The sequence below is a fragment of the Hylobates moloch genome, unplaced genomic scaffold, assembly GCF_009828535.3.
Source record: "Hylobates moloch isolate HMO894 unplaced genomic scaffold, HMol_V3 SCAFFOLD_1, whole genome shotgun sequence".
NCBI lineage: Eukaryota > Metazoa > Chordata > Mammalia > Primates > Hylobatidae > Hylobates > Hylobates moloch.
The window spans coordinates 6,784,437-6,805,249 of record NW_026652276.1 but is presented as its reverse complement, the minus strand read 5'-3'; the positions used below and the strand labels follow the sequence as shown (position 1 = coordinate 6,805,249).

General features: G+C 50.4%; 1 protein-coding gene across 6 annotated transcripts in view; it reads left to right on the top strand.

Annotated features, from left to right (window-relative positions):
* Positions 1 to 20,813, top strand: part of SH3BP4 (SH3 domain binding protein 4) — a 105,000-nt gene that overhangs the window by 66,178 nt on the left and 18,009 nt on the right. For all 6 annotated transcript variants that reach the window (XM_032753662.2, XM_058437040.1, XM_058437048.1 and 3 more), the window contains one exon: positions 18,939 to 19,188. In XM_032753662.2, the coding sequence (XP_032609553.1) occupies positions 19,071 to 19,188 (118 nt within the window). In that variant the 5' untranslated portion in view covers positions 18,939 to 19,070. The remainder of the gene's footprint in view (positions 1 to 18,938; positions 19,189 to 20,813) is intronic.

Here is a 20,813-nt window from a genome sequence, read left to right as displayed (position 1 = left end):
CATCCCCTGTGCTCATCAGCATCAGTCACATGGGGGTACATTGCAGAGATTTGGGGGACACACATTTGGCTGGGATTAAGAAGCTCAGATTAGAGCGATAGTTCTGGAAGAGTTGTTTCCCCACCCAGGGATATTAAATAATGTCTGGAGACATCTTTAGATGTCACAGCAAGGGGCGGGGGGCTGGGGGAGGAGAAGTGAGGGGAGAGGGGTAGATAAGGTGGCCACTGCACTGGGCCCAGGGGAGCTTGCTGTGATGGACGTAACCACATGGACAGAGACTTGGGCCAAAAACACAAGGCACATCTGAGGAATGAAAATAAGACCTGCTTTGTTTTCTGCTGCTTCTGTGTAAGAAGAGATTTGGAAGGCCAGGCAAATTTCCTATAAGTCACCTGAGCATGTGGTGTACTGGGTGTACCACTGTGTTGTACTTAGAAAGGGAACACTTTCCTCTGTAACTGGAAGTGTCTGGTGATGCTGGATGCTAAGCTGGGCCTGGGGAGCTAACCACCCTCAGCACCACCGCCCATTCACTCGTCCTTTCTTTTCTTTTTTTTCTTTTTCTTTTTTTTTTTTTTTTGAGACAGAGACTCACTCTGTCACCAGGCTGGAGTACAGTGGTGCTATCTCAGCTCACTGCAACCTCCACCCTCGTGAGTTCAAGCGATTCTCCTGCCTCAGCCTCCCGAGTAGCTGGGACTACAGGCATGCACCACCATACCCAGCGAATTTTTTTGTATTTTTAGTAGAGACGGGGTTTCACCATGTTGGCCAGGATGGTCTCGATCTCCTGACTTCATGATCCACCCACCTCTGCCTCCCAAAGTGCTGGGATTACAGTTGTGAGCCACCTCAACTCATCTTTTCATCCATCGTTCCATCTGTCTGTCCGTCCATCCATCCATCCATCCCTTCTGAGCTAATGCAGAGATGTGGGTTTCTGTCTATGGGGGATGGGGATGCCACCTGACACTTCCCTCGAGAGCAAAACACATTGACTTCAGAAGATACAGGGAACACAGAGTAAATTACAAGCAAGAACATAAATCATCCAGATCTCACTTCCGGCAGCGAGTTTCTGTTTGCCTTTTTTTTTTTTTTTTTTTTCTGGTATATAGCCTTCTCATGTACCCAAAGAAAATTGAGACTATGCTGTAATATTGTTTGGTAAAATACTTTAAGACTTAATATATTCACATTTCTCATATTTTAAAATCCTCTCCTGGCTGGGTGAGATCCAGCACTTTAGGAGGCCAGGGTGGGTGGATCACGAGGTCAGGAGTTCAAGACCAGCCTGGCCAAGATGGTGAAACCCATCTCTACTAAAAATACAAAAATTAGCCAAGTGTGCTGGTGGACACCTGTAATCCCAGCTACTTGGGAGGCTGAGCCAGAGAATTGCTTGAACCCAAGAGGCAGAGGTTGCAGTGAGCTGAGATCATGCCACTGCACTCCAACCTGGGCGACAGAGTGAGACTCAGTTTCAAAAAAAAAAAAAAAAATCCTCTCCTAAGCCATATTAATGGCTGCTTGGCATTCTGTCATCCATAGATCAGACTTTAATTAATCAGTTTCACCCTTGTCTGTGGGGTTATCTTGAGCTTTTGTGTCTGGCTTCCCATCTGTCTTCTCAGGATGAATGACTGGGCATAAGTTGCTTTATCGACATGGGTGAGCATTGATATTTCTACACACGTGCTTATTTCCCCTGCCCTCCAGGGGCCCAGTGTCATTCACTGGGTGCCGTGTGTCAGGCCCCCTCCCCTGCTTTTTCATATGGGTGTAGTGTTATCAGCGTTAAAATCCCTCTCAGGAAATTAGAGGCAGTGCCACATTAAATCTATAATGAATTATTTTAGAATGTTGGTTTTAGGTTGAACCACATCAAATGGTTGATATTCAACCAGTTTTTTTGGTTCTTTCTGAAATGCAGCAGGACTCTTGGTTGGTCCACTGGAACAGAAAGCACTGTAGGTACCTCGTATCTTGGGTCCTATCAACACCACCTACATAAACACTCTGTACGGAAGTGAGACACCGGCCCTAATTCTGGGGCCCTGGCAGATCTCCATGGCCCAGGGAGAGTGGGGGCAGACGAGAGCTTACAGGGTCTTGGATTACCTGTGTTCAAGGGTCTAAGTGGCTTATGGTGTAGCCAAACCCTTGGTGTGGGGCAGGGAGATTGCAGGAGGGAGGAAGCTGGATGAGGTGATTGTTTCCATGTAACTCGTATCAGACCATGGCCCTGAGTTCATCCTACAGAGTCTGGGTGCTTGCTGGGAGTGAGGTGCAGTTCCAGAAGCCAGGGGATTGGGCAGGGAGCTTGGTAGAGCAATAAATCAAACAAAACAGCAGTCCCTGCACCTATTTTAGTCTCGTGGGGAACGGGTACAGACTGTCCCTTCCAGGCCAGTGTGCGATAGCCAGGTTCAGGCCTCTGGGCAGGTGAATAGGAAAAGCTGCCACTTCCCTCTTAAACACCAACGTTAGTTACCATAGCATCTAACATGATTCTGGCATAAAGCTTGCCTTCAGGGAGGCTTTATTTAATAGGTAAATCATTCTTCCACCCCTCCATGATCTTTGCAAGCAAACATTCCTAAAAGTTTTGAGCAAAAAAGATATGTATTATTATGAGTAATTTAGATGACTATTGTTTCCACAGTGAAGTACTTCTGGGAGAAAGGGAGGCAGGACTGGGGTGCTCTGGGGGGCCCCTTTGGTGTGCAATGCTGCCTTTGGGTTCCAGTTACTTTTTTAAACCCATTTTCCTGAGTGACTGAGTCATACCTGGCGCTGTTCTGGGAATCGGGGCACATCTGGGAACAGGGAGTTTGTTCATGGGGCTTACCTTCCAGATGGAGCCAGGAAATAGACAAGACCTAAAGACAAAGTTGATCGAGGTAAGTCATGTGCCCTCAAGAAAACAGCAAAACCCGCTGAGCAAGGCTGCAGTGGTGAGTGGTCAGATCGACCTTTCTGGAGCAGTGGCATCGGCCTGAGATCTAGGTGGCAAAAGTTATCAGCCAAGTAATGTTCTGAAGCAAGGCTTGCCTGCCAGAGGGTACAGCCAGTGCAAGGGTCCTGGGACACGAACAGTCCATTGTGCCCCAGGAAGGAGACAAGGTCAGGCGGGGCCTCGGGGCCTAGTCAAGAGGTGAAATTTTGTTCTGAATGCAGCGAGATGCCCCTAGAGAGACTTAATTTGTTGAAAGAGCCCTGGGTGCCCTAAGGAGAATGGTTTTGTTGGTGGGTGGGTGGAGGGAGTGGAACCAGGGAGCCCCCGGTGGGAGGGCGCTGCAGGGCATTCAGGCAAGTGATGGTGCACACAGCCGGGAGCAGGTAATAGAGAGAGGAGGTCAGACTGGAATACACTGGCGATCACACTGACTGGACACAGTGGGCTGGACTGGCGGTAGAAGAAACGGAGAGATGCAGGGAAAGCCTCTTGTGTGAGGATGATGGGCTTGACGGTGGGAAGGGTGAATTTTTTTTTTTTTTTTTTTTTGAGATGGAGTTTCGATTTTGTTGCCCAGGTTAGAGTGCAATGGTGCAATCTCAGCTCACTGCCACCTCCGCCTCCTAGGCTCAAGCGATTCTCCTGCCTCAGCCTCCTGAGTAGCTGGGATTACAGGCATGCACCACCACACCCAGCTAATTTTTTATTTTTAGTGGAGACGGGGTTTCACCATGTTGGTCAGGCTGGTCTCGAACTCCTGACCTCAGCTGATCCACCCGCCTCAGCCACCTAAAGTGCTGGCATTGCAGGTGTGAGCCACCACGCCTGGCCAGGGAAGGGTAAGTTCTATGGTCACCACTGTTTCTGCTGCTGCTGCCTTCTCAATCTAGAAGGAGGTCCATTCCATTCCTCCTTTTCAGATGAGAGATATGAGGCCAGAGTTCCCAGACTATACTCTAAAGATTCTAAAAAAAAAAAAAAAGAATCTTTAAAATAGAGAAAGAAAAGCAAGTTACATGTTCTATATGGAAATGTTGTCGTAAATGATATTTGAATTGACTATTGATCATATTATGAGAAAGAAACTCAAGCTGGAGCTTGTGGCCCTGCCGAGGGAGAGCCACTGAATCTAGGAAGATTCTTCTTTGCGACGTAAGAGAAAGAACGGGAAAGGCAGTGAAACAGACACCACTGAGCTGGGCAGACTCTGGCTTGCCCTGAAGCAGGTTTGTAGGAATGGGTCTTTAAAACAAGATTTCAGTTACTGTATTGAAAATGCCTAGATATAGAAATAAGTGACTTCTTGACCAGGTTCAGTAACTCATGCCTATAATCCCAGCACTTTGGGAGGCCAAGGCAGCAGATCACTTGTGGTCAGGAGTTCAAGACCAACCTGGACAGCATGGCGTAACCCTGTCTTTGCCAAAAAATACAAAAATTAGCCAGGCGTGGTGGCGCATGCCTGTAATTCCATCTGCTCAGGAGGCTGAGGCAGGAGAATTGCTTGAACCCAGGAGGCAGAGGTTGCAGTGAGCCGAAATTGCACCACTGCACTCCAGCCTGGGCGACAGAGCGAGACCCTGTCTGAAAAAAAAGAGAAGAAAAAATAAGTGACTTCTCTTTTGCAGCAATAATCTCCTGAAAATATAATCCGAAAAAGAGACGGCATTCACGGCGATGACAACATCCAAACGCAAATTTAAAATATCGTAATGTATTAAAAATGTTTTCTGCAAAGAAAAAGCATTTTGAGTCCTCTTCCGACTACTACTGTTACTACTACAGCTGTTGTTAGTGGTAGTGCTGGTGTTACCCAACAGTTATTTTTAGTGCCTTTAGTTAACATCAACCCTAGGAGAAGTGCTTTTTGCGTACCTATTATCTCATTGTGTTTTCATTGTTTCCATTTTGCAGTTAAGGACTCCTTTCAAGGTCAAGGGCTTTTTGCCCTGAGGCTCCCAGCTGGCGATTGGTAGTGCCAAGGCCCCAAGTCCATCAGCCAGACTCTAGGCAGAGTGTCCCACCCTCATAATCTTGACACCAGGGAGGGGCAAACTGTAGTCTGCCTCCTGTTTTTTACAAATACATTTTTATTGGAACATGATCCTACTCATTTATTTGTATCATCTACAGCTTCTTTTGGACCCCAAGGGCAGAGCTGAGTCTTTGTGACGGAGAATATGTGGCCCCACAAAGCTTAATTTACTCTCTGTCCCTTTACAGGAAAAGTTTGGCCGTCTCTGCCCTACGGTGCTCTGGGACTCATATCTAAATCAATGGGGACCCAACCACATTTGTGGAAGAAAAGACGGAATAGTATAAAGATGTCACTTCTTGTAGGGCAGTACCCAGGAAATCCCAGTGGGAATATGTTTTTGCAGAAATTAGATGGTGGAAGACATTTTATTAAATTATTCTAAAGTTTATTTGGAAGAGGGCCGGATATAGTGGCTCACTCCTGTAATCCCAGCATTTTGGGAGGCTGAGGCATATGGATCACTTGAAGTCAGGAGTTTGAGACCAGCCTGGCCAGCATGGTGAAACCCTGTCTCTACTAAAAAAAAAAAATATAGATATATATATATATATTAGCCAGGCATGGTGGCACATGCCTGTAATCCCAGTTAGGAGGCTGAGGCAGGAGAATCCCTTGAACTTAGGAGGCAGAGGTTGCAGTGAGCCAAGATCATGCCACTGTGCTCTAGCCTGGGTGAAAGAGTGAGACTTTGTCTCCAAAAAAAAAAAAAAAATGATAATAATAAAGTTTATTTGGAAGAAAAAAAAGGTAAAAATAACTGATAGGACTTTGAAATAGAATAGTGCATAGAGGCCAGACCTTCCATGTAGTCCAACACAGCAGAACTAACATGGTTAAATAAAGGTTGATATTGTGATAAATACAGGCAAACTACTGACACAGAACAGCCCCGATTCAGACCCTAGTGTCTGTACACATTTAAAAATGCATGAAGATGACATCACATGAGTCAGAAGGGGACAAATTGTTCGGGAATTCATGCAGGAGTAATTGCTCATCTGTTTGCTAGTTAATTTTGTAACATCCCTCCCCGAGAAGCAAAATAAATTCTTTGTACATTAATGTCAGTCCACAAACCTTTTTTTTTTTTTAAGTAAAGGAAAATAGATGTGAATGTTTATTGAATTTGTCATCAAGGGAGGCCTTTCTGTGCATCAAGAGGAAATGACAAAGGAAAGATTGATATGATTACATAATTGAGACTTTATCCAGTTACCAAATGAATTAGTGCAAGCAAGCACAGAGTGGGGGAGATATTTGCAGCTGACCTGCTGAGATTTTAGGATGTAATTGAGCAGAGGGTGCAAAATGATAATCCACAAGGTAGGACATAAGAAGTAGTTGCTACTTGGCCGGGTGCAGTGGCTCGCGCTTGTGATCCCAGCACTTTGGGAGGCCGAGGCGGACAGATCACTTGAGGTCAGGGGTTTGAGACCAGCCTGGCCAACATGCTGAAAACCCATCTCTAATAAAATACAAAAATTAGCCAGGTGTGGCGGCACACACCTGTGGTCCCAGCTACTAGGGAGGTGGAGGCTACAGTGAGCCGAGATCGTGCCACTGCATTCCAGCCTCGGCGACAGAGCAAGACTCTGTCTCCAAAAAAAAAAAGTAGTAGTTGATACTTGAACTATTTCTGACTAATGGTGAAAGGAGGGTGGATTGAAATGTTGAAAGTGGGTGAATCGAGACCTTGACGGCCCATCCCCTCGTTGTCAGATGAGCAAGGTTCTTGACCTGCTGGTTAGGGGTGAGAACTGGACACCCACTGCTGTCGAGAGGATGGATTGTCACGGTCTTCCAGGACTGCTTTTGGCAACCCTTCCTCCTCTACTTGAAAGCAGTCCTAAGAAAATAACCCAAAATGCTGAGTACGATTAGATACTGCTGTGCCACTTACACTAGCAAAAACGTGGCAGTCTTGCTGGGAGGAGCAGGGTCAGGGTGGTGCCCCCTCTGCAGAGTTGCAGTTAGGGCCCGATGGGTCTGGTTGGGCCCCACTCCTTGACCTTGTCCCTCCTCACATCTTTCTAGCCAGTAGCCCATGTCTCCTACTTAGTGGAGTAATAAGGCCAGGAGAAATAGGTGTACGTTTTATTTTCATGTAATGGCAAAATGACTTTCCCCAAATCACAGAGCTGGAATTGGGAATCCTGGAGTTAGATCCACCGGGATTAGTACACAATTAGAGGTGCTCAGTCAAGTATCTGAGAGCGTCCAGAATCAGCTCAGCTGGCCTCCTTTTCACTTGCTCATAGCATGGCCTTACAAAGTTGCAAAGACCTGCTGGAATCAAGGCCTCATATTTCAGAATAAGAATGGGAATTCAGGCTGGGCGTGGTGGCTCACACCTGTACTCTCAGCACTTTGAGAGGCTGAGGCGGGTGGATCACCTGAGGTCAGGAGTTCAAGACCAGCCTGGCCAACATGGTGAAACCCCGTCTCTACTAAAAATACAAAAAATTAACTGGACGTGGTGGTGGGGACCTGTAATCCCAGCTACTTGGGAGGCTGAGGTAGGAAATTGCCTGAACCTGGGTGGTGGAGGTTGCAGTGAGCCGAGATCGCATCACTGCACTCCAGCCTGGGCGACAGAGTGAGACTCCATCTCGGGGCGGGGTTGGTGGGGGGAAAGAACGGAAATTCATTTTATAAAAAGCATTTTTGATTATAGAAAAATCTTAGGAAAATTAAGAAAATGTTGAAGAGGAAAAGAGCTTTCCATACACTTGCTACCTAGAGATAAAGTCAGCATTCAGTGTGGAATTTACTCTTCTTTTTCTATAAAAGGTATTTTTTTGAAAACAAAGAAGAAGATTTTATTATACAATCTGTGGATTTAAATTTTTAAATATTATGTTGTATGGATTTTCCATTCTATTAAATAGCCTAAGAAGAATTGTAATGGCTGCACGGCTGTTTCTGGAGATACGGTGCCTTCAAGCTCTGTGTGAGGAACTAGGTTGCTCCCATCTCCACGTCACCAAACACTTTATCTACATCTTTGATTTCCTAAGGACGGGTATATTGAGGGACAGTGGGAGGGGAGGAGGGACAGGAATTCTGTCCCCTCTCATTTTCTTAATAAATATTGGTCAAGGATGGATTTTTCATTGCTTTTTTGCTCTAGGTATCTCGATTAGTAATTCATGGACATGTGAGCTCTTCAGTAAGGAAATTCATTCATTCATTCACAAATTGTACTCATTGCTTAGAGGCCAGATTCTTGATAAACTGGTGGATAAAACTGCAGTTGCTCCCTTTCTTTGTGGCTGAAGGTCTGGCTGAGAAGCAGAGGCTAAAACAATAAACTAGGGAGTGACACCTTGCAAAGTCATCTCTCCTAAGCGATGCCCCGGGGGCCCATCCACAGTTTGCATGCATGGGGTTGGCAGGTCAGGCATCCTGGGGTGTGCTGGCGCTTTTTCAGCAGATCCACTGGGTGGACCTTGCTTTCTGCTTGTGGCTTTTTGCAACTGACTGTGGCATCCTCATGGCTGCTTTGGCTTTGGGGCTCCACTCACGTCCTCACGGTATGAAATTCCTTAAGCCTCAGACATGGCATGTGTGTGTCACTAATGAGAACTGCTGGTAGAATCAGGAACAGTATTAAACCCTAGAAGCCACCTTCTCCTCTCCACCCTGTTCAGATCCAGCATTTTCATCAGGGAAAGCCCCTTTCAATAAAAGTAAGGCCCAGTTTTCTCATCTGTAAGATGTGTGGGGCTGGTTAGCCCTGCAGTTTTCACAATGGCACCTAAGATGCACTTTAAAACATTCCTTTGAGTTAATGTGTACTAGAAAAGATCTATCAAGTTGTAAAAATAAGGTTGATTGATAAAGAAGTATTAATAACATTTGATTTTTTGAAAAAGAAGATGGTAAGTCAGTGAGTAGTGTTTGGAGGGCACAAATCCTTCCAGTGCTGAAGCTTTGCGGTCTTAAGTGGCAGGTGGGAGCCAGGAGTCTGAGTACAACGCTCTGGCCAGCCCCAGTCAAATGAATGGGCCTCTCTGCTTGCTGCTCTTAAAACGTCTTCAGAGACAGTTGCACTTTTTCTTTCTGGTCACTGGCTGGGGACCAGAGCTTGGAAGTATTTCTGGTCTGGGCTGATCACAGGGTCCTGCTTCATAGCCTGTCTGCTGTCAGCCGTCTGACATGGGCGGGCCGGCCTTCCCATGTGATTCAAGGGGGCTGACATTAGCCCATTGCCACAGATGTCTGCCTAAACCCCAGGCTTGATGAGCACTTGACAGGTACGCACTGGTGTGTCTGTGAGCTCTTCGTGATTCTCAGCGGCAGGGCGAGGGCGGGGAAGGAAGATGCAGGTGAAGAGCTTTGACCTAGGAGCATGCTAGGGAAGCGAGCCAAGGTGTTGGCGGACTTCCGGTCCCATCCACACCCAGAACACATGGTGGGGGCCCCCACCCCTCTCCTGTGGTGTTGGTTTCACGTGTGTATCTTTCCAGCTTAATGATAAGCAGTCGAGGGAAGGTCTGGGTCCTGCTTTCCGTTGTGTATTTACTGGTCCCGAATGCACGTGATGCTGAATTAATGTCTGAGCGCAACAGTCATCCGTGCCACAGATGACACCAAGCACCAAGCTTCGGAGGCCCCCACAGTCTGTGGGAGACAATCCAAGCTTGGGCTGGGCACTGGGCTCAATGCTGGAAAATTATAAAGACACAGCAGCCAAGTCACCCGCTTTCAAGGAAACGAGTGTAGTTAGGGAACTAAGAAAAAATAACAAGCATGATGAACAGTGTGATGCTCGGGATAAAAGCAGTAAATGTGAGAGACGATGTGTCCAGGAGAGCTAGGAAAAGAGGTGGGCTTCCATTTGCAAAGGCAAAAGGCACTGTCTCAGGGGGTCATTCTCCAATCGATAGGTTTTGATGTTATAGAAACGGGGAGCCCTGTTGGGTCTTCAAGAAAGTGGGTGGGAAGAAAGGCACGAGGTCTGGAGATGTTTTGGAAGAAACAGTAGCTGTGTTTGGTGAGCACATGGGATGTACGGAGGAAGGTGTGAAGAATCTGGAAAGCTTAGAATGTCTCCCACAGACTGTGGGGGCCTCTGAAGAGTCTGAAGTAATGGTTGCTTTGAACCCAGGGAGATTCTGGGATCTGTGCACTGTGCTGAGAACAACCCCACAGCCGGGTATCATGTCGAGGGGACGGGGGGAGGCCAGGAAGAGAGGAAGCAGGGGAGAGGGGAGGCAGGAAAGGGAGGAGGCCAGGTACGAAGAAGCTCAGGCCTTGGAGAGGGACTCTCACGCCCTCCCCTCCCTTTCCTGACCTGTCTGGGAGATCCCCAGCCTCAAATGTTCTCAGTCTGGCCGGTGAAAACATCTGGAATCGTGACTCCAGCCGCGCTAGCCATCTCACTTTTTGCAATAAAAACTGAGCAAGCAGGGAGCACCTAGTGACAACTCATGACCCTTGTCTTCCCCGCATCTCCAGAGTCTGAGTCATCAGCTTTGCACCCACAGTTAAGCCTTGAATGTGTGCAAGTTATAACCCGGTGTCTGGCACAGGGAACCTTAGCGCTGTTTCCCCTCCAGGTCTTCCATTCTTTTGTTGGTTTGTCTCCAATACGCGTTCCTTCAAAACCAACTCTCTTCCGTTTATTTCTCTCCCTAGTTTTGAGCACAGAGCCTCGTTGCTAGAGCCTGGCACTCAGTAGATGTTCACTAAGGTGACCTCTGTGCGTAGTCCCAGGTAGCTGTGGCACCCGGGATATGCCCACCTTTCTCAAACTCAGACTGGAACGGGTGGTCCTGCCCTCGTTCCTCATTCTTTCACCCTGTGGCGTGGCCTTGGCTCTGAATAACTGCTGCCACCTCCTAAACTGAACTCAGTTGTTTAGGGAAATGCACCCAGAGGGGCACTGTGAGTGAGTCTGATCAGCTGGCGTGTCTTGTCGGTGGCTGCCCATGCCTTCCGATGGGCCGTGCTGTTTTCTCCCCCAGGAAGAGGCAGCCCGCCCGAGCCCTGGGCGGTGTGTTCCTCCTGTGCCCTGGGTGCATTAGGCGAGATCAGGCGCGTTCAGGGTGGTATGACGATAGACAGTGCTCCGGGCGCATTAGGAAAGGTTCTGCTGATCGGGCTTCTGTAACAAGGCGGGGCATCTGCTCAGGTGGCGGGAAAGGTTTGGATTTCACTGCACCTGGGCTGGTCCTCGCCCTGAGTCGGAGCCTTGCATTCCCTGCCAAGCCACGCCCAGAAGCATCCTGGCAGGGATGCCTGTCACGTGTTGACTCCACTTGGGCTGTTGCCCAGACCAGTCGGGTCAGGACTAGGAGGCAGATTTCCGCGATTTTGCCTTTGGAGTGAGAGAGGGAGCTGGGGTGTTAACCCCGTGGTCTCCTTGTGGTCCCATCAAGTGACTCTGTGAAAGCCATCTGTCCCTCCCACCCACCCCAGGCCCCGAAGGCTTCTCCACTATAGCGATGGGGTCCAAAGCGCGGGATGCTGGGTGTCAGGCCGTCAGTAACAGGAGGACCGACCTGCTGGGGTGGAATGTCTGTGGGTTTTAGGGTCCTCTGGAATGCACTCTTGTTCGGGGAGGGAGGTGAACAGATGTGATGAGTTTCCATCGACAGAGCTGGTGGCAGAAATTACAGAGAGCAGGTGGAATCTCACGCTTTTTGTTTTCTAACCCGGAGGAAATCTGATGAAATCAACATGATACTCCAGAAATTACCATCAAACATGGAGAATGAGTCATCCTAAACAAGGCACACAGGGAATTGGCAGGGGAGGAGCAAGGGCAGTATTTATGCCTCGATCCCCTCCAGGCCGGCTGCTTTCCTTCTGCAGCATTCAGGTTCGTGGCCGCAGGAGAACGGAGGAGAACATGAACAGTCTGTGCGCTCGGCCTGAGGTTCCCGTAAGACCTTCTCCGCCCCAGACACGCTCTCGTTAGGTTGGTTTTTCTGGATTGGTTTGTTCTCTAATTTTTCCTTGGGGCAGATCATTGGCAGAGGCCACAGGGAGAATATTCTGTGATCTGGAGTCTGCGTGTGGCGTGACGGCAGCCGTAGCGGAGGGGGTGTGTGCGGGTTCTTGAGTTTGCCGCTGGAATCTGTCAGTGATTCCTTCTGTATGCAGTGATGTCGTCTGTTCAGAGGCTGCCCTCTTGGTTCCTGGGGAGGAGCCAAGAGCAGCCTCTTTTGTCTCTAGATGAATCAGCCTTTGCACAGAAAAAGGAAAAACGTATCAGTTATGAGCTCAAATGCACCTTCCTGTCTTCCTAGACCTGACCCCGGCTGGGAGGTGAAGAGGTGAGATGGAGCCTGCTCTTCTAGGGGTTCTTGAGTCCAGTGGTGGCTGCCCTGCCAAGGGTGGGCCCTGCAACTGCAGGCTGTCCTGGAGAAGTGACCACTGGGACCTGCTGAGTAGACGGTGGTCAAGCTTGTTGGGCTGTCCAGGTAGACCTGAGGTGCCCACCGAGGGAACCTGTTGGTGTTTTGAGAATGTGTGGCTTGGGTTTCAGGAATAGAGTAGAATTCCTAAATTCAGCCTCCTGAGTATAATCCTATCACATCAGCCATTTGGCTCCTTTGAAGATTACCCCAGAGATACCTACCAAGGTACCTCTGAAACATCTTTGTTGAAACCGAATTCGTTCATTCATTCGGGTTTGAGAGCCGACCATGCACATGACAGGAACAGAAAAAGACAAACAGATGGTCCTATGTCCTGGGAATGCTCAGATTCTCATGGAGAAATTGGGCTAGGGACAAGTCTGTGCATGTTGTGTCTAGTGGTGATAAAGAAGAGCAGAGAAAGAGGATGGGGTGAAGGCCCATTGCACTGACATTTGGGCAAAGACCTGAATGAAGTGAGGGGACCAGAGCATCTCGTGTCTAGGCCGGGGCCTTCTGGGCTGAGGGCTCTGCATGTGCAAAGGCCCCATGGTGGGAGGGGCTTGGTACCTGGGGAACTTCATGGAGACCAGAAGAGTTGAGTGGAGGGAGGCAGAGAACAGCAGGAAATGGGACAGGGGCTGATGATATTGGGCTTCTAGGGCACTAGAAGCTGCTGATGAGAGCCCAGGAGCCTTTGGAGGGTTTCAAACAGAGTCCGGAGGGTGTCTGACTGACTTTTCAAAATGTTCCGGCTGCTAATTGAGGGGTGGACTCCAGGCCACAGGCAGGCCTGCTGGAGAGGAGCTGATGACTGTAATTGCGTCGAGAGATGACGGTGGTGTGGAGGTGCTGGGGAGAGGTCAGCCAGAGGTTGTGTTCTGCAGGTGGAGCCACCAGGAGTGCATGAGAGAGGGACGGGGCAGGGAGGACGGGGAGGGATGCTGGGCTTCTTGGATGGTTGGATGGAGCTGCCGTGCATGGCTGAGATGGGTGAGGCTGGGGCAGGGGTTTGGGGCAAGCTCCAGAGTTGCCTGTGGATCCAGGAAATTCAAGATGCACCTTAGGTACTGAAGGGAGCATTTGGTGGGCACGGGGGTGTCTGAGTCTGAGGTTCAGGAGCCACTTGTCAAAAGAATAGGAACGCAGCCATGTCCACCTGTGCTTTGAGGGGGCTCAGGCTGCCTGGGCATTTGAGTTGGTGGCTCCTTAGCAGTTTTCCTAGCCAAGGGGAGATAGCCACACCCACGAACACACCATTCTCTCTCATGGCATGTGCCTGGAAAGGTAGGTAATGTTTGTTTCCTAATATTTTCTAATTTTAAAATGTTTTATTGTGCACGTTTTCATGCAAGTACATAATTTTAGGAAAGATAGCATAATGAACCTTTGGGAGCTCATTATAAAGTCAATCACAGCATTGCGCCTTTTACAATACTCCTTTTCAAATAAAGCAAGGACCAGTTCACGGGTGTGGCACTTGGGATGGGCTAGTCGGATCTGAGGCTCTGGGCCGTGGGCTCTGGGCTACCTGCGCTCCGCAGGCCACGCACTGGTGAGTCACTCTAGGACATCGCAGGGCTGGGGAACAGTAGAGCTAAGAGATGAGGAGAGAGAAGATGGGTTTCCTGGAAGCTTAGGTGAGGCCTGGCTGCTCCAAGCAGCAGTTGAAGGAACAATGCAGAGGTGGACGGTGTTGGGCCGGCTGGAGACGCAGCAATCTCCAGCGAATGTGGCTGGTGATTGATTGAAGGGTTGAGATCGGCAATACATAACCCTGGAGGTACAGGCGGAGCCTGAGTAGTGGGGGGCTTTGCATCCCAGGCCAGGGGAGAGCAGACTGATGTTTTTTAAAAGCAGTGAGCACTGTCCAGAGGTGTTCGAGCAGGGCGGCAGCATGGCTTTGAGAAAATCAAGGGCTCACCAGAGGTGGATGGTGAGGAGCCTGAGGAGCTCCAGGGGCCCAGCAGCCACTGGCAGCAAAGGCCTGGGCAACTCTGGGCATGGGAAGAAATAGTTAGCGAGACTGGGAGCAGAGAGTGTCTTGTCAGGCTCATGTCTTGGCTGCATTACCCTGGGCAAGTTGCTTTAGTGATCTCTCCAAGCCCGTTTTCATGGAATCTGCAAAGTGCAGCCAGGTCTGGTACCTGCTGCCTAGGGCCCTTGAGGACGCAGTGGGATGGTGCCTGGTGGAGCTTGGAGCGCAGCCTGTGCTGTAAGGGGAGGACACATAACCATCAGCATCCACGTCTGTTCGTTAGATGCTGTTAGAATCCATCAGGGGAAGTGGGTAATCCAGGGGAGATTGAGAGGTTATCACCCAGAGGTGGCCAGTGAGGGCAGCCACACCAGGCTGAGCTGGGAGGAGGAGGAGGGGTGGGAGGGGAGAGGATTCTGCTGTAGGAAAGAGGACAGAGCTGGCATCCCAGTGAGGAGCACACAGGGCAGCCCTGGGATGCTAGCTGCATTCTCCATCCCGTGCCAGCCCCCTGTAGATGCGGTGGTGTCTGGAGGAGCAGAGCTTCCCTTGCAGCCCTCGGTCTGACTCCACCTGCTCGGGAAGGTTTTGGGAGTGGGGAGCCCCCTGCACTCAGTCCACACCAGGGCTGGCTGCCCTCTTTCTGTACCGTAAAAACGGCCCCGAGGGTTCGGACAGTGGGCACCTCTGTCACTCACCCCTGAATGTCTGGATGGGTGTTACAGCTACACTCAAGGATGGCCTCCCCTCTGGCCCTGGGGAAGAAGCTGTCAATCTGGGGATTTACAGAGCATTGAGGGCCACAGGACACACGTCTCCCACCTGCTGCATGGAGGGGAGGGCTGCCTGTGAGTGAGCTCAGTGGTGCCCGTGGGAGCATGATGGCCTCTGGGCCCTGGGAGCAGGACTTCCCTGCTTGGCTTCTCTCGGCCTGAAAAGGGGCGAGGGTGGCAGAGTCCACAGTTGTTGGCTCATCTTCCTTGAATGGCTTCCTCTCTGGGGAGAGGACTGCAGATCTCTTTCTAGAACTGCAAACACTTTAGCTTTTTGTCTCATCGCTGGTTCCGGGGAGTGGCCATACCCTGCCATCAATAATAAACACAAACACTGGTGCATCTCCAGAAAGCATGTGTGCAGTGCTGTGACTTCTTTCTTCTGCTCCCAGGGCGCTGGAGGCCATATGTCAGTAGTTTTCAAAGAAAACGACATTGCTGCTTCCGTTGTTCCCTTTTCTACAGCCAGAGTTCTCTTCCTCAATCGGAAAGCTGCAGTGGCTTCCCAGGGTCTCCTGGGTGAGACTGACCCTTCACCACCATGTTCCGCCCGCTTACCTGGCTTCCCGCCTTCGCTGCAGGCTCCACCACAGCCCCTCCATCCCTCTAGCCCCTCCACACTCGTGGAGCCAGGTCTTCACTGTGCCCACCTGTTCTTAGGCCTTCCACAGGCCTCTGGGCCTCCTCCTCCTCACTGAACACTCACTGGCATCTCACATTCTGTGGGCAGCTCTCTGGGCCCCACTAGGTGGCCAGTCATGCTCTCCGGGTAACAGTTCCTGTTACCACCCTAGGCCCCACCAGGCCTGGTGATGCCCTGAGCAGCCTGCGTGGAGCCCCAGGTGCCTGATGCCCGTCTCTGCTGATAGCTTTGCAGAGCCAGGACATGCCGGGAGGCTTTTGGGAATGCCTCCCTCTTGTGCCCACATGGACTTTTTGTTAACCCTCCGTGAAATAATTCCTCCTGGCGTGAATGGGAAACCAGGCAATGCTATAGTCATGAGGGGGCGGGATGGCTGAGGTGGCCCTTTCCCTTCTGCAGGAGAGTTGTGGGCCCAGCAGGAAGAGCACACATTGGTGATTAACAGGAGTCTTTGTTCGGCCACTGTGACCCAGAGTCTCACCCGGCGCAGTCCTCGGAGTAGCTCTGGACTGGTGGGGGTGGGGGCACCCCAGTCCCTGACAGGATGGGCAGGTGGGCTCCAGTTGCCCTCACAGCTGACACCCCCTGATTTTTCCTCCTCCTCGGGTGCAGTCAGATGGAGACTCTGAGGCAGGAACCGTCACCGTCACACATGAAAGGCCACATGGCAAGTACCGGTTGTGGGCTGGAGATTGTCTTGAAGCTCCTCCCCTCACCCACTCATTGGTCTCTTCCTTTTCTCTCTGCATCGATTCTCTTCAGTAAATGATCCCGCATTTTTGTATGGGAAGGATTTTTACTCCTCACTCAGCCTGTTGAAGTCAGGCTGCTCTGGAGGTGGCCGTCACTGGGGTCTCCGCAGTGGCCTCCAAGAAGCCCGGGGGCTGGCACACGTGGCACTTGCATTTGGGGGCTGCCCGGCTGCCTTGCTGTGGTAGGGTGGTCTCTCACGTGGCGGCAAGACCCCTTCATCCAGCTCTGCACGTAGGATGTGCAGACAGAGCCACTTGGTCACTGCTTCTGGTAGGGGGCGAGGGTGCTGTGCCATCAGTGCTGAGCCTCAGCGTCCCAGACCCCAGCAGAGGGGTGGAGTGTGGGGTGGAAGGAGACCTCCTCCTGGCCTGAGCACCGTCACTTCCAGCCAGGGAGTCTGGGTCCAGGGCGTCCGGGGTTCTCCCCGACGCACAGTTCTCAGGGGCCTGGAACAGGGAATGAGCGCGCAGACCTGACCGTCGTAACTTCATAGGGAAAGATGGAAACATCTGTGACCACCCAGTTTGGGGAGAACAGCTTCATTCCTTCCTGTGAATAACTGGCATGTCTGAGTGCTGGCCTCCACTCCGCCCCTCCTTACTGTGCTGGGCAGGAGAGATGGTGGGGCTGGGCTCAGGTGGGTGTTTTTGAAAGGAAGGGCCCCTAGCAGGGCAGCTCTGCTCCTCCCCAGAGAGGTGGCCGCCGTGCCCTCCTCTCCTGCCGCCTGCTGCATTCAAGCACCACAGCCCCGGTGGCCCAGCAAGGGAGGCTCATCTCTCACAGTTCCAGGGGTCGGAAGTCCAAAGTCAAGGCTCCGGCCAACTCTGTTCCCAGGGAGGGCCCTCTTCCTGGCTTCATGTGTCCTCATGTGGTAGAGGGAGAGAGAACGGAAGCTCTCTGGTGTCTCAAATAAAGGCGCTGATCTGATCACGGGGACCCCACCTTCATGACCTCTTCTAACTCTTAACTACTCCCCACTGCCCCACCTCCCAGTGCCATCACAGTAGAGGGCAGAGCTTCAACATAGGAGTTCAGGGGAACATAGTTCAGTCCGTAACACATGCCTTCTCTCCAGACCCGCTCAGGTGCAGAATGCAGCCTTCCGAGGCCTTGAGATGGAAAGGACGCCTCCCTTGAGCCACTGTCCGCCGGTCACTCGGAGCTGGGATCGCAGCTTCTGATGCAGTGGTGACAGTGGCTGAGACTCGGCAGGGTTAAATATTGAACACAAGATTGTCCCTATAGCAGCATGTGGGCACATGCCTGGCTCTGCTCACTGCACAGGGGCTCTCTAAGCTGTGCTCACTGCACGTGGAGCCTGGGGGAAGAGTGGGGATGGACCCGGCTGCTGCAGAAACGTTGCAAAGGGTGGTGTCAGGGCCTCCGGGTCTCTGCATGGTAAAGGCAGCCCACTGGGTCAGAAGCTACATTCTCAGCTGTCTCTGGATAGAGGAATTGAGGAACAAGGGACCTCAGACCATTGTATATGTGCCCGGTTATGTAGGGGTGAGGTTTGCCTGCTCAGAGCTCTAGGTACTGTGGCCAGCTATGACAGTGTCTGCCAGTTTCTCTTGGAGAGCACATGAAATTCACTGCTTTGAAGTCGGCTCACTGCTGTTCCTGTCCCTTCTCCCTGGGCCCTGGTAAAGGGCCTCAGAGCCAGTCACCTCATTCATATCCAGAACCCCCCACATGCTTCAGTCCTGTCTGTGTGCCCTTCCAGAAAAAAAAGCAGAGGCCTTAGGGGTGATTCTTGTGGTCTCTTCCATGGAAAGATCTTTCCTGCTTAGTAACTGGTTCAGTAAATATGCCCTGGTTTCATCTGCATACGTTGCATTGAGAATACCTTATGGCCGCTCTGTGTTGTGTTTAGAATTGTCTATTTGGGGTGCAGGGGGATTTCAGGAGCAGATGGGTAGGGAGCATCACCCTTGGGGCCTCTGCTGAGCTGTGCTCATTGATGGCTGCTTCCCTGGGGCCGAGTCACCATGATGACTGCTCCTGCGCTGGGATCAGCCACTCTGAACAAGCAGAGGCCGATTTTTCCTTTTCCCAGCCCTGCAGCTAGGAGCGTGGACCGTACAGTCCTGCTCTGTCCTCCTCTTTGACTGTAATGAATGGACTGGCCAGGTGCTGGAGCACATCTCACAAACCCCCTTGTGCCCCTAAGAAGAGCGGGTGCAAACAGCCGGCCAGAAAACACTGCTTGGGCTGTGTGTGCCCAGGGTGCCCATGAGACAGGCACAAAGTGGGCACAGAGGCCAAGGAGCAAGCGCTGCTCTGCTCTGTTGGGCCAGGAAAGATGAAATGGGTCTATCCTCATTGGAACAGCCTGGAAGAAAGAGGATTCCCACTTCCCATAAAATTACCATTGAACCCATGTTTCGCTTGCTCAAGGGACTTTTTTTCCTTCTCTACTTTCAGGAAGAAGCATATTGCCAAGTGGATGCCGCCGCGCAGCGTGTTTGCTTGAGGCAGAAGCTTCAGCGTCTGCTGGGATAACTGGAGGAAGAAATATGAAGCCTTAGCAGCTTTATCCGGGAAGCGAGTTTTGAGATGGCGGCTCAGCGGATCCGAGCGGCCAACTCCAACGGCCTCCCTCGCTGCAAGTCAGAGGGGACCCTGATTGACCTGAGCGAAGGGTTTTCAGAGACGAGCTTTAACGATGTCAAAGGTGAACTTCTAGGGGACAGGACTGTGGCTAAGGGAGAACGTTGGGGTTTGCAAGTTGGGACCCAAGAACTTTGCTGCTTCAAAGATTGCCAGTTTAGCATTCAGATAATTAGAGATTAGTTCTTTAAACTTCATCATGGTAATAGATTTAGCCCTGGAATCATAGTCACTTGTCTTATTTTTTGGTTTCCCCTTATTAGTGAAACCCCTTCTTAATACAGGGTATGTTCCTCTTTATTTGATAAAATTCGGTGACAGTGTGGTAGGGAGCTTCGTGGTACAGAAACCCAGGGGAGCAGAGAGTGTGGCAAACAGATGAAATATTGAGAACCACTAGAGAAGAAAAAAGGTGGCTTAGGGGAGGGGTCAGCAAACCTTTTCTCCAAACGGTCTGATAGGAAATATTCGAAGCTTTGCAAGCCGTATACCATCTCTGTCACAGCTATTCATTTGCTGCCTCGTTGCATGAAAACAGCCACAGAAGTAAGTCATTAAATAGCCATAGTCATGTTCCAAGACAAGTTTTTTTTGCAGACAGCCCCATTTGGACCCAGGGCCGTGCTTTACCAACCCCTGATCTAGAAGGTGGTTCTAAAGTTTAATAACCCTGGGTCTCCAGGTTTCTCCAGTGGCCTCATAAAATTGAGTTCATGAGAAAACCTATCTTTTGGACACCAAGGTGAATACCAGCAGGTCATTTTCTTCCTGGACATCTGCCCTAACCTAGGCCATGTTCAGTCTCTCTCACATGCTCCGTTGGGGCTTGGCAGCTGCAGTGACAGCACCATCATCATCAATATCTTCATCCCTTGGCTTTCTCTTAGCTGTTGAAATTGTCTTGCCTAGAGCACGGCTGAAAAGTAGTAACTTGACTTTGACCATTGTATCCTCAGCCCCAGCCTAAAGTCAGTGCTAAGTAAATGTTTCTTGAACTAAACCTCTATCCTCCAGATAAAGTTGTAATCCTCTACCCTGATGTACAAAAATTATATGCACTGTATTTATGTCTGTCTAATTGAGTAGCTTCTCCTTCCCCTTTATCCCAAACATCTTCTCCCTGCCTCTGATTGATGCTGGCATCCCTGAGCATTGCTGTAAATGTTCTTTAAAAGAAACGTCTAGCCAGTGTGAGATTTTATTAGTAAGAGAGCAACAGCGATTGGATGTTGCCATAAATAACTGAAGCATTTATTTTTCAGATTCTGTTAATGGACACTTTTTTTTTTTTCTTTATAGCCCAACTCATCAGAGTCAAAGCTAGAACTTGGGAGCATAAATTGTGTGATTTGGGCAGAGTGTTAAAGTAAGGAGGGCAGAGTCTTAAAGTGAGGTGAATTTTTAAAAATGTCACTGGGCCGGGTGTGGTGGCTCATGCCTGTAATCCCAGCACTTTAGGAGGCTGAGGCAGGCGGATCACGAGGTCAGGAGTTCGAGACCAGCCTGGCCAACATGGCGAAACCCCGTCTCTACTAAAAATACAAAAAATTAGCCAGGCATGGTGGAGCATGCCTGTAATCCCAGCTACTCAGGAGGCTAAGGCAGGAGAATCACTTGAAATCAGGAGGCAGAGGTTGCAGTGAGCCGAGATCACGCCACTGCACTCTGAGACTCTGTCTAAATAATAAT